A 15,750-nucleotide genomic window follows, 5' to 3' on the forward strand; every position below is an offset into this window, starting at 1 on the left:
GCACAGGCTACCCATTAACAAGCCAAATTCATCGTAATCCTCGAAAATAGAACTGAGGACGGAAAAAAAAACCAAGTAGATATACACTTCCTCTTTCTCGCTTTCTCGTTCTCCTTTACTCCATCCAACTTCACACAAGTGGGAAGAGACGAAACCATAACCAACAACCAGTGTTCGTCCTGATGGGTTGAATTTAAACGCCTTGCAAATGCTGGGTATATTCCCAAATGTTCAACCAAGTACAACCAATGTGCACCAACCATCACCTCATCATCGTCATATCCGATCCAAGTATTTTCAAATCAGGGGACTCATTCAAAGAAGTCACGTAATCATGTTGCCAAATCCTCGGCAATACGCTTTTCTGACAACGCCACGGACTCCGCATTCCATACGTCGCCATGGACGACATGGCAAAGAAATACTCAAGCAGGTACGCCGTTGGCACCAACAGCACTGCTTCTCTTTTCATGGCCTAGTCCAAGAACTTTCTGTATCGACCTCCGAATACCCTTTCCTGCGCCGGTGCCGTCCTCGTGATTTCCGTTAGCGTCTTGCTGTATTCCCGGCGTTGCGTTTGATTGGGCCCCTGTCGCGCTCTCCCTCCTGCCAAGGAAGCCTAAACTCATTCGCCGTCCTGCACTGGCGTGCGATGCATTGGATTCTCGTTTCTTTTTCTTTATGGCGACCACGGATGTAGGGGCCTCCGCTGCCCGAGGTGGCCACTCGCCATCCCGCTTCCAACCCGCGACGCAGGCGCGTAGCACGTCACCAAGATTGACAGGACATGCCGGGGTCATCGAGTGGACCACAATACGATCGTATATCGATGGGTAGGTTGCCGGGGTGATAGAGGCACGCATAGGATTGGCTGGCGGCAGGAGAGGTGGTGGAATGGGAAGGATTGTTTCCACGGGATAGCTAGAAGAATCACATCTCATTGTAACCACCTTATTCGAATCAGCATCTGAGGACGAAGCAACGGCGGTCGAGTCTCCAGAATGGTGAGTAGTGGTGGGCGACAACGGTGATATGTGTGGTGCCCCATTACTAGTAGGTGATACAGGCGGTGTAGAGCTGGACAAGCGCCAGAAAGATAATCGGCGTGATGCCGGGGACACCGGCGACACTGGCGGCTTGGGTTTGACGCGGGCGGTTTTAGCGGAGGTCCAAGCATCCCGCCGCGCATTAAAGCAAGCTAGGCCTCCATTCCAGGATTCCTCCTCCCGCACCGCCTTGCGCCTTTTCGCACGCTTCTCTAGACCGGACGATTTGATGACTGATCCCACAGTGTCGGGGGAGTCGAAGCGGTAAGCCGAAGGAGATATAGGGCCGTCGTCGTCGTCGGACAGGTCTGATGTCCATTCGGCCCTGACTTTGAAATGAGCTGGGTCGTCGGAGACAGTGCTGTAAAGCGAGGCGGTATCATCGGCTGATTCGATCTCGTCTACGTCCAGATCTTCGTCACCACTTGAAGGGTGTTCACGTGACTCCACCTTGTCATGTGCCTTGACAGGGTTGTCGCCAGGGTGCCTTGTGTCAGCATGAACATCATGAACATGGCCGACCCCAGGACTTTGCGCAGGTGGTGGCCATGCAAAGGCCCAGTCATTCCGTATTGTGGCGGCCAAGTACTTCTTGACGGCTTCTTTCTGTTTCGTCTTGTCCCTGCTCACAAGATCGGCGTCGTATTCCGGGCCATTGGTAGGCAGAGGGTGCGGTGGTGGTGAGCGCAGTTTGGTCAATGGCAATTTGCCAGATTTATATAAATCAGAGAAGATCATCTTGGATTGGGCCCAAGCCGACAACGTCCCCGTCGCACTTTCGAGGGACTTTGGCAGTAATGGTTCAGCAGCAGGGCCGGATCTGACGGTGGCAAGAGCAGACGGCTGGAGATTTATATGCGCCTGGGCTTGAGCTTGTGCTTGTGCTTGTGCTTGGCCAGCTGCATCTCCAGATGGTAGTGCGGAGTGCGGGGCAGTGACATCGTTTGACGGTGGCATGAGTGGATGCTTCTGGGCTGGGGGAGCGAGCCGGTCAGCAACAGGGGGGCAGACTGGCAGGGGAGGGTGGTCAACGGGACGGCCCAGTGTAAACTTCCCAATAGACATTGAGCAAGTCCAACGAAATCCGGTCACGCTTTGACGGTTAGAGGCAACCTTGGGGGGAGGCATTGGGGCCTGGACTCAGGCCATGTCGGGGTCCCCTCACTGTCCTCAGTCTCAAGGAGTGAAAAAAACGGGGTAGGAAGTGGTCTCACTTGAGAGGCACGGCGCTTGAGCTGCCTGGAAACGTACGAAGTACTTCTTCTAGTGGCAAGCAGCCCGAGGCAGACAGCAGGCATGCAGGGGAGCTCTGTTGTTCAAAAGCAAAGGCTAAGAAGATAAGGCCAAGGACAAGCCTTGGAACAGAATCAGGTCCCTGCAGACCAAGGTCGACGGGCTGACTGTGCTCCAAGGTGGCTTATGCCTTATTCATCAGGATGATAGCATGATACGAGTAAGGAAGCAGGACTTTGAGTTGCCGGGCAAATTGGATAACGTAGAATCGAACGAAGAGAGAGAGGTACTTACCAGAGCCTGACGGAGCTTGGGTGGGAAGTACTGCTACTGCTGCTGCTGCCGCTGCTGCTACTGTAACATGGGCAGCGCTACCCTCCTCTGACCTGTGGCGGCTTTGGGAAGGGATCGACGGCTTGCGTGCTAGTTCAGCCTGCATAATGGATTGTCCGTCTAAGCCGAGTGGGAAGGGTGCAGTTGTTGAGTTGTACTGGTAAGTGTCTAGGTCTATGCAGATTGATAGGAGATTCTAGGCTATGCTCTGCCTAGGGACCTAGGGCTCGCCTCGCTCTAGCACACACAGGCGGGCGGGATTGGCAAGGGCCAAAAAGAACACCGCAGAACCAGAACGGGACTGGTTCGCGAAGTCGGTGCGTAGAGATTACCTAGGTCCTAGGTAGAGAGAGAGAGAGGAGCGAGATAACGGTACCCGCGATGAGAGAATGATGAAGACGACAAAAGCCGATTGAAACGGGTGGTTGCAAGCGGGAACTGACTGTTTTGGTTTCAACCGTTTCCGCTGATGAGTCGTGTCGTGTGACACCAGGATCTGCAGCCTTCAACTCTGATTGCGGAGGATCCGGATTCTAGATGAACTATGAAGGGTCACTTATTCCCGTCAGCCACACACACACATTGTAGTGGCATTGCAGCTTTCAGGTAGTCAGTCTGCAGGGACAGACACTGCCGAGTAGCTAGACCGTCTGCATAAAGACTACATGAAGGGAATAAAAGGTGCAGTGCAAATGCAGGAGGTACACAAGCCCAATACGACGAGACATTCACCCCCCTAACTCGCGTCAAATGATCGGGATGGATGTGGGTGGTATTGTAGTAGTACTCACAGTCCTCTCTCAATGGATATCTCTCTCGGGCGGGTAACAGGAGGCGAAAGCATGTAACATGAGATCTCCTGAGCCCTGCCAAAGTTGGACGATTGTGACGGAACCTTTTAGAGATAAAAGTACTCTTGACAAAGACTGACGGCAATACAATGAGTGCCTTGCATGTACCCGTGATAGCCTGGAAATGAAATGGAAATTGGGCCAGTGACGATGCTACAGGGCAGCCTCTCACGAAAACGGCAAATTCCGGTTCGTTCGTTCTCTTTCAACATTTGCTGGATGTTTTTTTTGTGTGGTGGTGTGACTTTGTGTTCGATTCCTGCTTTGCTGAGCCTGTGCTTAGCGGGGAGCACCGACCCCCGGAAAGTATCAACCCAAAAGAACACACCCAAATTTGATCAGACGAGCTGCCTGAAGGGCAAGGCGCTTATTAAGTAGGCTTGGTAGGTTAGCGGGTAATCAGTCCTCCACAACCTTCCAGCTATGGATGCTTAATTCTCCATGATCGGAATACACACCCATTCGAGTTGCACTCAAGGGATGGCCTCTGAAGAAAAGAAGAAATTCCAGGAGTATTTACATATATGCATGACTTGGCAGAAGTATATAGCTCTCTGGCCCCTCGTCTCAATACACACCTTGATACCAACGAAGAGAAGAAGCGATATATCTTACTCAAATACCTCTGGCATCTTCCAAATCCGACTGTCAAATTCCAGGTGAGCTTATTACAACGGGTACCATGTGTCATTGGAGGCAGGTTGTGGGCTACTTACTACTGGATTCGTAGCTATCGGCCTAGGTACTTAATCAAACCCTGTTGTTGATAAGTCAACTCATCCACCCATTCTCGCCCAATATTGCCTCAACGTTGCTGGCCCTTTTCGTACGTACACTTCGTCGTCATAGCTAGGTAGTTAATAACCGAGCTACGACCATGGATCGATAACCTCCGCACGTCAGGCTCAGTGCCACCAGCCATCTTCATCATTTTCTTCCCCTTCATCATCAACTCTTTGCAGAGGCAGAAGCAGCTGCAGCCGAAGAAAAAGCACCAGAAGGCGCAGTAGCAGCAAGACCACTAGCCGGAACCATGATCAGGGTGTAAAGCAGAACCAGGAGCAGCAGTGCCGCCGTCCATGCCGACCCCCGTAGAGACGCGCTCCCGGCTCTCCGCCACCAGGGCCTCGAACTCGGCCTGCAGCTTCTCCTTGTCCACGGAGTCCACCCCGAGCTTCTCGGCGAGCGTCTTCTTGCGTCGCTTCTTCTTCTTCTTCAGCGGCCCGGGAGGCAGTAGAGCGAAGGCGGCGGCGGGCAAGGCGGGGAAGTCCGGCTCAGCCTTTAACTCCGCTTCAAGGTCGTCGTTGTCTGAAAGGAAAACGTCGGCGTGGCGCTTTAGGAATGATGGGGTTGAGCGTCGCCAGGGGGGAAAGGGAAAGTCTAATGAGCTTCGTGGTAGCAAGGGCTATGTGACTGTAACGATCAAGTCATTGCTTCTCAGGAGCGAGGACGTGGTGGTTGTGAGGAGTGTTGGGTTCTGTCATGAAAAATTCGGCGACGGGGATGTTGGTGATCTTTATGGGCACAGAACTAGAGTGAATGCATCGGTATTGTCAGGGGCTTCTTTGTATTCACTTGCCGACAGTGCCGACAGATATTAAGTATGAATTTATTCATAGAAAATTCGGCGATGGGGATGTTAGTGATCTCTATAGGCACAGAACTAGAGTGAATGTATCGGCAATGTCAGGGGCTTCTTTGTATTCTCACTCGCGGACAGTGTCGGCAGCCATTAAGTATGAATTTATTCATAAGAAAAACACAAGAAGTTTTAGTCCCATCGTGGAGGGCTTATGGGCATCTTAATAGGTTTGAATGTGCAGCGCTAGAATAGCAGTTTTCAAAACCAGAAAATAGTCAAGTCAGGGTCCTCGTTACATTCACTCTCGCCGACAGATACCCGACTAGGGTGCTGCAGGAAAAAAAGAAAAGCACAACAATACCTAATCTATATTTGGATGTATACTCAGCTCTGCGAACAGACCCAGTCCTCTAGTAGGCCACTGTAGAGAAGCTCGGAGACCCTAGACTGGTAAGTAACACGAATGTGCGACGCATCGACCGGGAATTTTGGGGGTAATATATATTCTGGACATGCCTGGAGAACACTGGATATACAGATAGTCTATAAGCCCTCCACCCTATGCTCAACGCTCTTGGGACAGCTAAGTAGCTCGGGAATTACCCAAGGCGGTTGCGCTTGTTAAAAATACAAGAAAATGAAACCGATACGCCCTATGAAACAACAACGCTCTGAAGGCTACCCAACAAAGGGATACGTAACTTGGTGTAGGCACATTGTCCCCTGAGAACCCATCGTTATTGTAGCAGCCTGTTTGTTACCTGGGATGGCTTTGGGCAGACGTGTCGTCGTCCTAGGAGACTTCCTCCACCATCTTGCCACTTCGCAGGCCGCCAGGGTGAATACCTTGCCCAGGGGGCCACTGAGCATCTCCTCAGGGACAGCGATGCGATTGCCATCCTTGTTGCTGATCCATCGCACAAAGATCGGGTCTGCCTTGTTCGCATCCGCAGCTTCAGACTCATCGTTGGCAATTTGAGCCTTGCTCTTCGCCTTGGGGGCTTGCTTCTTCAGAAGCTTGTTGATAGTTTCCATCTATATGGCTCATTTAGTATTACATACTCACCAAGACGCATTTTAGCGGATACTTACCTTGACTTCCTCGTTACGCTTCTCGCTAAGATTGCGTCTTCGACGAGCCATTTCTGCGCGCCTCATGGAGATTTCTTCTGCGGTGAAAACCTTCTTGGCTTGGACCTCTACAGATGGGAGTCAGCGGAGTCCATCACATAGGTCAAAGGGAAAGGGAATGCTTACCGTCAGAAAGCTTCAGGAGACTACCGTCGGCGTCATCCTCGAATCGTGCTCTTTGGCGTTTAGTCATCTTCGTCAAGTCGGGAGTCTCGCCGCCTTCCTCGTCGCTGTCGAGATCATCGTCACCCTCTTGCAGCGTTCCGGCTGCTTCGATCTCGTCATCCTCTTCGCCTTCGGCATCCTCATCTGGGTCATCGCCACCGCCAACCTTCACGGTGTCCTGGATCTCGTCTTCGCTCTCGAGTTCACTGAGCTCCTCGTCGTCACTGTCCTTAGCTTGGATGACGGGCTTGCTTGCCGCCTTGGTTGGCGTCTTGGTCTTTGAGTTACTGGTGGCCTTGGTGGGCCTCGACACTTTGATCGTGGGCGCTGACGGCGTCATGTCGACGTCCATATCGTCTTCCTCACCTTCGGCATCCTCCTCGCCGAGGGCATCATCCTCGTCACCGTCGGCATCAATGTCCATGGTGTCGTCCACCACGATCTCGCCTTCGGCATCTTCCTCGCCGACTTCGATCATGTCGTCGTCCTCACCCTCGGCGTCCTCCTCCTCGCCTTCCGCGTCGTCATCTTCTTCATCACTCGAATCGAGCGTGTAGCTCTTCTTCTGCACCCGAGTCCTTTTGCCCGAGAGTATCTCGCCACCGATAAAGCCTTCTCGGGCAATAACGGAGGGCTTGGCAGAAGATGAGCTTGTAGGGCGACTGGTAGTGGCCTGGCGGAGCTTGCTGGCGGGCAACTTGACTGTGATATGCATATGCGGGTTAGAATCCGAGGGAGATGATGGAGGGCCGCGTGTGACAGTTGCTACGGCGCTCTTACCCTCAGATCGACGCGAGGAAGTCCTGGAAGACATGATCCTGCCGGTTCGACTACTTGTTATGTTGTCGCTGTCGACCATGTCAGTAATTGCCGTGTTTGCCTTCTGGGCGGCAGCGCGGCGAGGGCGGGATGCCATGGTGAGAAACAATCCAGGGGTATGTGTCGAATGATGGTTTGTGGGATGTAGATAGATGAGGCGGGGGGTACGATGGGGATATGGGGTGGTTGTCGCGCTGAACTGATGAGCGGCAGAGGTGCAATGGGAGGTGAGGGATGCAAGGGGGATATTTTTGGAGGTTCGACGTGTGCCTTGGGGGTGGGCTGAGAGGTTGAATTAAGCTTGCGGCGTTTACAGATAGCCGTGACACGTTCGACTGGTTGTGGTCAGGGTACGGACGAGGCGTCCCCCAGGCTAGATGGCAATTGCCAAAGTCTTTGTGCTTCCAACCAGATGCCTTCATCTAAGGTTCCCTTGTTGGAACCAACGGCAGGCCGCACGTGGGAAGTAGAGCCCAAGTATCTGTACCCTGAAACCGATCCGATCCAATCCAATGCCCATTTGAACAATACAAATACGTGTTGTTTGCTTGCTATCAAATGGTTTCTTTTCTTTCCCCCTTATTACGACATACTACTTGACGTAGTCCCTCTTATATTCACTTGAACCAATAGGCATTGAAAGGATATGTCGCGAGGCGAAAAACAAATGGCGGAGGGAGGGAGAATCTGACAGGAAGAAGATATGCCGGCGGGCTCACACTTACGACAATGTAGATGGCTCGATGTCGTTTTTTACTTCAGTCTCAATGTGGCTTACCTGGCCAAGCTGCAGTGACCCTGTCGATTGGGTTCCTGCGGTTTCGGTTCGCCGCCCCCCTGGTCTTGGGCGACGCTGGCTGTGCTGGATTGATTGATTGATTGATTGATTGATTGATTGATTGATTGATTGATTGATTGATTGATTGCTGGATGGAATGGGTGAGATGGGTTTCTGACGTGGAGTTGCACTCGATTGGCTCGCAGATCCCCTTTTTCGCGTCACACCGATGTAGTCTAGTGAGCTGAAGGAGGGACTGTGTCGTATAAAGATGCGCTTACTTGCCTTTGCCTCTGGATTCGGGGGATTGAACGGGGTTGCGGCAGGGCAGGACGCTTACGAACGGTAAGTGATGCTGGATGAACAGGCTGATTGAGTCTTGGAGGTTTGAAGGACCAAGATCCGGGCAACCCCCGATCCACCGTCCAGCTGGTATTGGAAGATCAACTAACCTTGTTAGTGTACGCGACTCTGGTATTGAGGACTCTTTATGAGTTTAATAATATGCAGGTCCAGGTGATAAGAATAGTTAGAATGGGTTTAAAACAACATTCGTTCAGTTAATATAGATAATTCTGATTTGAATTCCTGCACGAGAATGCGTCAAGTCGCGGTTCATACTGGCTGGCGCTTCGGTACATGCCAAGTCACGTGAGATCGATTGCTGGGATCCTCGGTGAGGCTCGGTCAAGGGCTCAGCTACTTGGTACGTACGTCTGGTTCGAAGCACCACCTCATAATTTCTAGTAGGAACAAACCTACGAACTGTACATACGTCCATACAGGGAGGTAGATATGTCGAGCTTCAACATAATTACCAAGGTGGAAAGGTATCGATCAGACTCAATCCCAGCAGGTACCTGCCTCCGTACTTAAGCTGGGCAAGTACATACATGCACTAGACATCGGATCGGGACACGGCAATAACGGGGCCCCTGCAGTGTGGGGGGCCCCAGCCAGCCTACTAACTTAAGCTGAAGCTGCCGAAGCATATGACATGCCATTCATCCACTGTCATTCATACTGATGCATTCTTTTTCCATCCTTTGCCGCTCAACTCACGTTTGCGTCGTCCACACCCCTTCGCAACGCTGCCAATATGGCTGAGGAAGACCAGAAGCCCGATGCCCCGGCACAAGGCGAATCAGAGCCTACAGGCTCCGAACCAACCACCATAGACCAAGCGCGCAGGTTCTTAGCCGACGGGAACGTCCGGGGACAGAGCCACGCCAAAAAGGCCGAGTTTCTCAAAACCAAAGGCTTGCACGACGAAGACATCGAGAAGCTTCTTTCAGAAGAGAATGAGATATATACGACTTCTACCCCACCATCCGGTTCCCAAGAGCAGCAACCAGAAGCCGAGCCAGAGAAGGTTACGGCTGGAGAGCCCACAATACCACAGACAACAACATCACCGACACCAGCAGCATCTGCGCCGAGCGACGCACCACCTATCATCACTTACCCCGAGTTCCTCACCCACTCTCCTCGACCCCCGCCTCTCATCACCCCATCCCGCCTTCTCGACATCGTCGCCGTCTCTGGCACAGCATGGACACTGCTGTACGGCGCCGCGCGCTTCGTCGTCAGCCCGATGGTCGAGACCCAGACCGAGGCGCGCTCCGACTACTACACGCACGTGAATGAGAAGTTGTCGCACATGGTGGAGAAGCTCGAGGGCCTCGTGAGCGAGGTACCGTACAAGAACGGTAAACCGCTGCGGCCGCAATCATCCGAGGCCTACACCGACGCCGAGGACGACAAGAGCAGCAGCTACGACGACCCGACCGAGATGTTCCACCGCGACATCGGCACGCAGACCTCGCCGCCGCCGGCTTCCGTCACGCCCTCTCCGGGTGCTTCCGACGCGACGGAATCTACGGTCGATGCGCAGGCGCGGCGTCTCGCGCTGCTGTCCTCGGCCGTCAAAGAGCTGTCCGACATGTACACGAAGCGGGCTGAAGACACCTCGAACCTGCATTCTGGGGTATGCGAGCTGAGAGACGAAGTCGACAAGGTTCACAGGTACCCTCCGTGGTCCGAGTCTGCGTCCATGTATGGTCTTCCCAGGATGGGCCGATCCGCCCAGCAGGAGGACGACGAGTACAAGAAGACGAAGGACGCCATCCGCAGCGTTAAGGGCGTGTTCCTCTCCTCGAGAATGTTTCCCGCCGCAGCAGCGAGATAGCAAGCCCCTGTTGCGGTGCTGGCACAGGTTGATGGTGCTGCCGATGTAGCTACATCTGCCTAGGCGGCCGGGGCAGATCAGACTGTCTTCCCGAACCAGCAGCAACTGCCTCGGCAGACGAGAACCTACGATATCGACGGTATGCTACCTTACATATGGAATCCTCAGCCAAGCGCGGGTAGCGAAATGGCAACAGTTGCAAGAAGCTGGGCGTTACAGCACACCCCTGTCACGACCTATCAACCACGCACATATACCTCGCTTTCCTCCATGGCCACTGGCACTTCCTCCCACCACCAGCAAGATCCTCCTGCGAGTGCGAGCCTGGCGGATGCGCTGAGGGTAGCCCCGCGGCACGGCATCTTCGTAGACGACAGGACCAATGACAGGCTGCGTAGGTGCCGTTATGTGCCCTACCCGGACCTCAGCGCCATGGAATCTTTTGTGTCTTCTTCGACGCCCATAGAAGACGTCACAGCGCGTTGGGAATGCAAACACGGGACGGTGCCTGTGCTGGTCATCGAACACAAGCCTGTCCTCAAACCCATCAAGGCCAAGTTGTGACTCTAGAAGGGCAAATCCCAACATTTCTTTATTTCAAGGGGGGCAGATGCTTTAGCGAAGATTCAGGGATGATGATAATATTTCTACGAGTGAAGAGAGCGACTACTACTCAAGATATCTGTAGCAAGCGGACAGTGGGAAGGAAAAGAGAAGTAATTATGTGTATGAATGAAGTGTAATGTATAGATGCTTTCAGATGCCTATCGACTCTCGGCGGTCAATACTACTCTCCCGGGAATGAACGTAACTCTTGGATTAAACAGTACATTCAACGACCCTGAGACACCGGAATAATGAGGAATAGCCGCTGGAAGAGGAGGGAATAAATACCAAAAGTTGCTTAGATATCCTCCTATTCTGAATAGGTAAGAGCCCGAGCCACATGTACACCAGAGACGTATACCCACCTGGAGGCAAGGTTTTCATGTGATACGATAACAGTGTTTGGCCCAAGTAGACCTGACAGCAATGGCTTGGTTATACCATTACGAATAATAAGACACAATCTTACCAAATTTAAGAGTCACCAGCAGTCATAAGTCACAGTGGTGGGTAGTAATCATGTAGTAGCCCACGCGTTGTATTTCCATTCTGGCGGTTTATCTGGAGAAGAAAATATCTGACAAAACGCGAGGGACTACTAACCCTATCAGTGATAGCCCTCCTTATATGTGTGTGTTGTGAAACACTTCCGCCTCTGTTAGATTATGTATATACTGAATTGATGACCAAAGATGTCCGCTGTTGGCTCTCCTCCCTCTCTTCCCCCTTTTTCGTGTGTGTAGGGTATAAAGACGTTGCCACGAAGGAAGTGAGTGCGATGATGGAAAGAGCCAAATACCAATGCCAAATTAAAAAAACGCCTTTCGTCTATGAACGATGATGTGGTATCAAGAGAGATGGAGAGAAAATGTAGGAAGAAAGTCCTTCTTTTCGCCAGGGAGACGTCGTAAACCAACCGACCAAATGCAAAACACGAAATCAAACCGCTTTGTTGGAGCTGCTGTTTGAGCCCACCCCCCAAGGAACCAGCCCCAGGGTACATGTATGTGACCTGCCAACCCTTGAATCATAATTAAGGAAAATATATCTCAAGACAGTGGGGTCCAGGCAGTACCCTGCTGTTTCTCCGACGCTGGGTCCGAGTAGGAGGCTCGCCGCTGCTGCTGCTGCTGCTGCGCGGGAAGAGCAGAAGAACTCCGGCGTTGAGAATAGTCGATCTAGTACTTCTCATTGCCGTAGTTGCCCGTCTCGCCGTAGCTGCTCTGCCGCACATGGCCGTGCTGCGTCGTCGGATTCGACCGCGGCGTCCGGCCGACCGTGGCGTACGCGTCGTCGCCGAAGGGGTCGCCGTTGTTATAATTGTTGGTATTCCGGGCGCTGGTCATGAACATCGGCGGCCCCTCGCTCTGCGAACGGCGGATGAACTGGGCGGTGCGCGGCGACATCGGGGGGCGGCCGTCGCCGGTCAACGAAGAGCGGTTCTGGTGCGTCCCGTAGCCGCTGCTGGCCGCCGGGAACGCGATTATGGTGCGGATGATGCCGACGAGCACGACGACAATATAGACCAGCAGCAGGCCGGTGGAGATCAGGGCCTCCTGGATGATGCCGTTGCGGAGGTGGTTGGTGACGCGCGTGACGGCGCCCGTGACCTCATCGGTCGTGACGCTCGAGGGCGAGGCCAGGAAGGTGGTCATGTCGGAGTCGCCGTCGATGGAGCGCTGGGCGCCGGCCGAGAAGGTATCATTCCCAAAGAGCGGGAAGCTGACCTTGGAGTGGTCGTGCACCCACGTGAGGCCCTTCTGGACCGCCTCCACCTTGAGGCCGATGAGGCAGCGCACCACCTCCTTGATCGGGTCCTCCAGGATCGTCTTGCCGAACACCGTCGTCAGGCCCTTGTCCATCAGGCCCGTGAAGGTGTTGAGGGTGTCGTTGACGGCCCCCGTCGCGTTGGTCACGTAGCCGAGCACGTCGTTGTTGATCTCGTCCTGGAACGAGAGCACGACGCCGTTGGCGTCGCGCGCCCAGCCCTCGGACACGCCCTCGAGGCTCGTGACGACTTCGTTGGCGAAGTTGCCGACCTGGTCGGCGAGGGCGGGCACCTCCTTCTCCACCGCGGCAAGCACCATGTACTGGCACAGGCAGGACACGAAGCCGGCGATGGCCAGTGACAGGACGAAAATGGCGGGTATGGAGGTTCCGTAGGCGACAGCCCACTGGATCAGGTTCCGTCGTTGTCCGTCCTTGCTGACCTTCTCCGCGACTTGGATTCCCACCTTGGAGGTGTAGGGATGCGCCCCCATCATCATGAAATGGACATCGTCGTGCTTCTTCTCGCTGAAGGTCTGGGCGTAGGTGACGGTCCGTCGCCAGCGGTAGATCTCCCAGTAGGCCATGGGTATGCATACGAGGACTGCCAGTATACAGATAACCACGATGAATGCGATCTTGGCCGTGTGAGCGATCTTGAATAAGTTCTCGAAGAAGTCGACGATGCCGGAGTTGTTGGAGCAGAAGGATAGCGCTTCCTTCTTGGCAACGGGGAAGACGGAGTCATCGAACTTCCATGCGCCGTAACTGTCGTTGAGAGCCTTCTTCACCATGTCGAAGGGGATCGAGACGGCCCTGCGAGTGAAGTTCTGTACATCGTCGAAATCGGGCAGATCCTTGTTCAGTTTGCTCAGGTCGGAGACGAATCCCGAGGTGTCGATCTTGACGTTCTTGAGCTTGCTCAGGTCGGGCCCCATGTTGATTTGGGGTGCTTTGGGAGGATCTTTTCCAAAGACGCTGCCGATGGAACCGATGCCTTGGCTGATCTTGCCCATGATATCGTTCATCTCGTCTTGGACGCTGTCGCCTACCTTGGCAATGTCATCGGCGATGGGACCAATAGCTTTGTTCATAGCATCCGTCGTTTTCGTGATCACGGCAGCGGAGACGTTGAGGCCGCCATGGACCGCGGCACTGATCAGGCATGTGTAGGTCGACGTCATCATGTTGATGACGAACAGGATGAGCTCCTTGACACCAGTCAGGATCATGTCGAGAATTACCATCATGCCGTGCACGGTTTCAGTAATCCCCTTCGCAGTCAAGCGGTTGACTCCGACGGACAGATAGTGAGGCATAGAGGCCATGGCACTGCCCACGTCCTCCACCTTGGTACAGGCCGATAGAGCCTTAATCTTGGCCTCGCCGAGGTTGTCGTTCAGTCCTCCTAACATGAGCAGCACCCGTACAAGCACCAGGATGAGGAGGATGGTCCATCGGTTGAGCCAGATCTGGGATAAGCGGGCCTGGAGTCCGAGGTAGGGTGCATGGCCATCGGTCCTGACGATGCCGGTACTTGTCGAGTAAGTGGGAGGATCTTGTGGGCCTTGAAGCTTCATTTCGAAGCTCTCGCCCTTCAAGGATGCCGGAAGGGCATATTGATCTTGGTTCACCCCCATGGTGAGGCTGTCTTTGCGTATCCTAACAAGATTTAGTTTTGTTTTCTGTCGTCGATGGTATGGCTTCTTTTGTTGGATAGTATAATGCAGGACGCAGTGCAATGTAAATGCTGAGAAGCAACAAAATTCGTGTGTATAACGAGTATGTACCCAAAACGGAAAATGGCTAGTAGGTATTGAAAGGTAGAAAGGCAAGCCTTTGAATGGTTTTAAGGAAATTGATGTTGTGTGTTATAGAACAATGAACGTCAAGGAAAAATGCCACAATAACAGATCAACCTATTGTTCCCCGTGACTCCATTGAAAAAGAATAAGAGTGACAAAAAGAGAAATTTGTGAATGTATTGAGGTATTGAAGTTAGGTGGAGGAATCGTGGGCAGACATGTTGAGTAATGGGGGAGAACAATAGGAGCCGGAGGAGACCATTAAAGACAAACACAACGCACCTCACATTAACCGGCCAAAGGACCAGCTGACTGTGACCGACAAATCAGACTGGGTTTCACGAGTCCAGATCTCGCAGCCTTCCTTTGTTTCGACTTGGGCTCGCACGCAGACGCCTTTCTTTGTCGGCTACGAGGTACTCTCTGGATGCTTGCGCGGGTCCGGGGGTAAGTTAAGCGCTGCCTCTCAGCCAGTCGATTCTCTTGGTCAAGCCGGCAGCCGAACGGTACAGATTTGGTCTTGGCTCAGGCCTTCAAGCCGAGTGTAGGGTCCCCAGCTCGATTTATTATTATCCTTGAGCCGCGCTTAATCTTCAGAGCGGATGTAGTCGTAAGGTGGGTTAAAGATTGATAGATTGATTGATATAGTTCACTCCGCCATATGCTTACACAGTAGTATTGGGATATATATCGAAATCTCGCCGAGGGACACGGGCTAGACTTGATATCATATACTGAACGAGTTAACAAGCTGTGCAAGGGGACGCCGGCCTGGAGTGATAGGCCTTTTTAGTATTCGAATGGCGCCCATCTTTCCAGAAGTTCGCCATCGCGGAGGGAGCTCTGGGACTGGCATTTATGTGTTGTGCCCATAGTATCTCGAGGCACGCAATGACGACATTGGTCGGATCTGGGAACCTGCCCTGAAGAGGAAGTGGGCTGTGCCACGAAGCAACCCAGGGTCTCGGTCTCTCTCTTCCGCAAAGTCAACATTGGTCTCGCGGCGGTGTCTTTGAGAGAGAAACTAGCAAAAAGCGAAGAAGCACCGGCGGGGATAACGGGTGGCCAGATGACTGCTGCAGCCACTCATGAGTGTTGCTGAGTTTATTGCAGGGCACGAGGAATGTGAGGGCTCAGATGGATGATAGGGGAAAAGCTGGGGTCGGATCTTGGTTCACCGTCGTTCAAGCCATGGGTGGGCCAAGACATAGTGAGTTGGCAGCCAATCAAGCAATCTCGACTTGACCTGTCAAGAACTAGTCGCTTGGCAGGCCGCTCCGCTCTTCTTCCAAGGGTCCCGGCCTTTTTGCCACTGTCCAAAACTTGTTTTCTAATACAGAGTCTTAATTAAAAATGATGTCGGTCGTTGACCTTGATCAAGTCGGCGTTGGACGGCCGAATACACCTGCCGGATATGGAGTAGAGTCATGCCGGATCAGCGTTGCG

General features: G+C 53.1%; 6 protein-coding genes across 6 annotated transcripts; 2 read left to right on the forward strand and 4 right to left on the reverse strand.

Moving 5' to 3' along the window:
- Positions 1–425: 425 nt before the first annotated feature.
- PG994_002187 (uncharacterized protein) lies at positions 426–2,003 on the reverse strand (the record flags this gene model as incomplete). The annotated part of the gene is made up of 1 exon (XM_066853596.1): positions 426–2,003. One exon carries the CDS (start codon positions 2,001–2,003, stop codon positions 426–428), a length of 1,578 nt encoding a protein of 525 aa, XP_066721737.1.
- A 2,481-nt stretch (positions 2,004–4,484) lies between these two features.
- Positions 4,485–4,947, reverse strand: PG994_002188 (uncharacterized protein; the record flags this gene model as incomplete). Its single annotated transcript, XM_066853597.1, has 2 exons — positions 4,485–4,796; positions 4,915–4,947. 2 exons carry the CDS (start codon positions 4,945–4,947, stop codon positions 4,485–4,487), a joined length of 345 nt encoding a protein of 114 aa, XP_066721738.1.
- A 776-nt stretch (positions 4,948–5,723) lies between these two features.
- PG994_002189 (uncharacterized protein) lies at positions 5,724–7,257 on the reverse strand (the record flags this gene model as incomplete). Its single annotated transcript, XM_066853598.1, has 3 exons — positions 5,724–6,080; positions 6,138–6,244; positions 6,303–7,257. 3 exons carry the CDS (start codon positions 7,255–7,257, stop codon positions 5,724–5,726), a joined length of 1,419 nt encoding a protein of 472 aa, XP_066721739.1.
- Positions 7,258–9,037: 1,780 nt separating this feature from the next.
- Positions 9,038–10,126, forward strand: PG994_002190 (uncharacterized protein; the record flags this gene model as incomplete). Its single annotated transcript, XM_066853599.1, has 1 exon — positions 9,038–10,126. The coding sequence occupies one exon, from the start codon at positions 9,038–9,040 to the stop codon at positions 10,124–10,126; it is 1,089 nt and encodes a 362-aa protein (XP_066721740.1).
- Positions 10,127–10,396: 270 nt separating this feature from the next.
- PG994_002191 (uncharacterized protein) lies at positions 10,397–10,690 on the forward strand (the record flags this gene model as incomplete). The annotated part of the gene is made up of 1 exon (XM_066853600.1): positions 10,397–10,690. One exon carries the CDS (start codon positions 10,397–10,399, stop codon positions 10,688–10,690), a length of 294 nt encoding a protein of 97 aa, XP_066721741.1.
- Positions 10,691–11,910: 1,220 nt separating this feature from the next.
- Positions 11,911–14,139, reverse strand: PG994_002192 (plasma membrane fusion protein PRM1; the record flags this gene model as incomplete). The annotated part of the gene is made up of 1 exon (XM_066853601.1): positions 11,911–14,139. The coding sequence occupies one exon, from the start codon at positions 14,137–14,139 to the stop codon at positions 11,911–11,913; it is 2,229 nt and encodes a 742-aa protein (XP_066721742.1).
- Between the last annotated feature and the right edge of the window lie 1,611 nt (positions 14,140–15,750).

This window comes from Apiospora phragmitis, assembly GCF_038363925.1.
Source record: "Apiospora phragmitis strain CBS 135458 chromosome Unknown utg000002l:1.0-5516284.0:1.0-5523493.0, whole genome shotgun sequence".
NCBI classification, from domain to species: domain Eukaryota; kingdom Fungi; phylum Ascomycota; class Sordariomycetes; order Amphisphaeriales; family Apiosporaceae; genus Apiospora; species Apiospora phragmitis.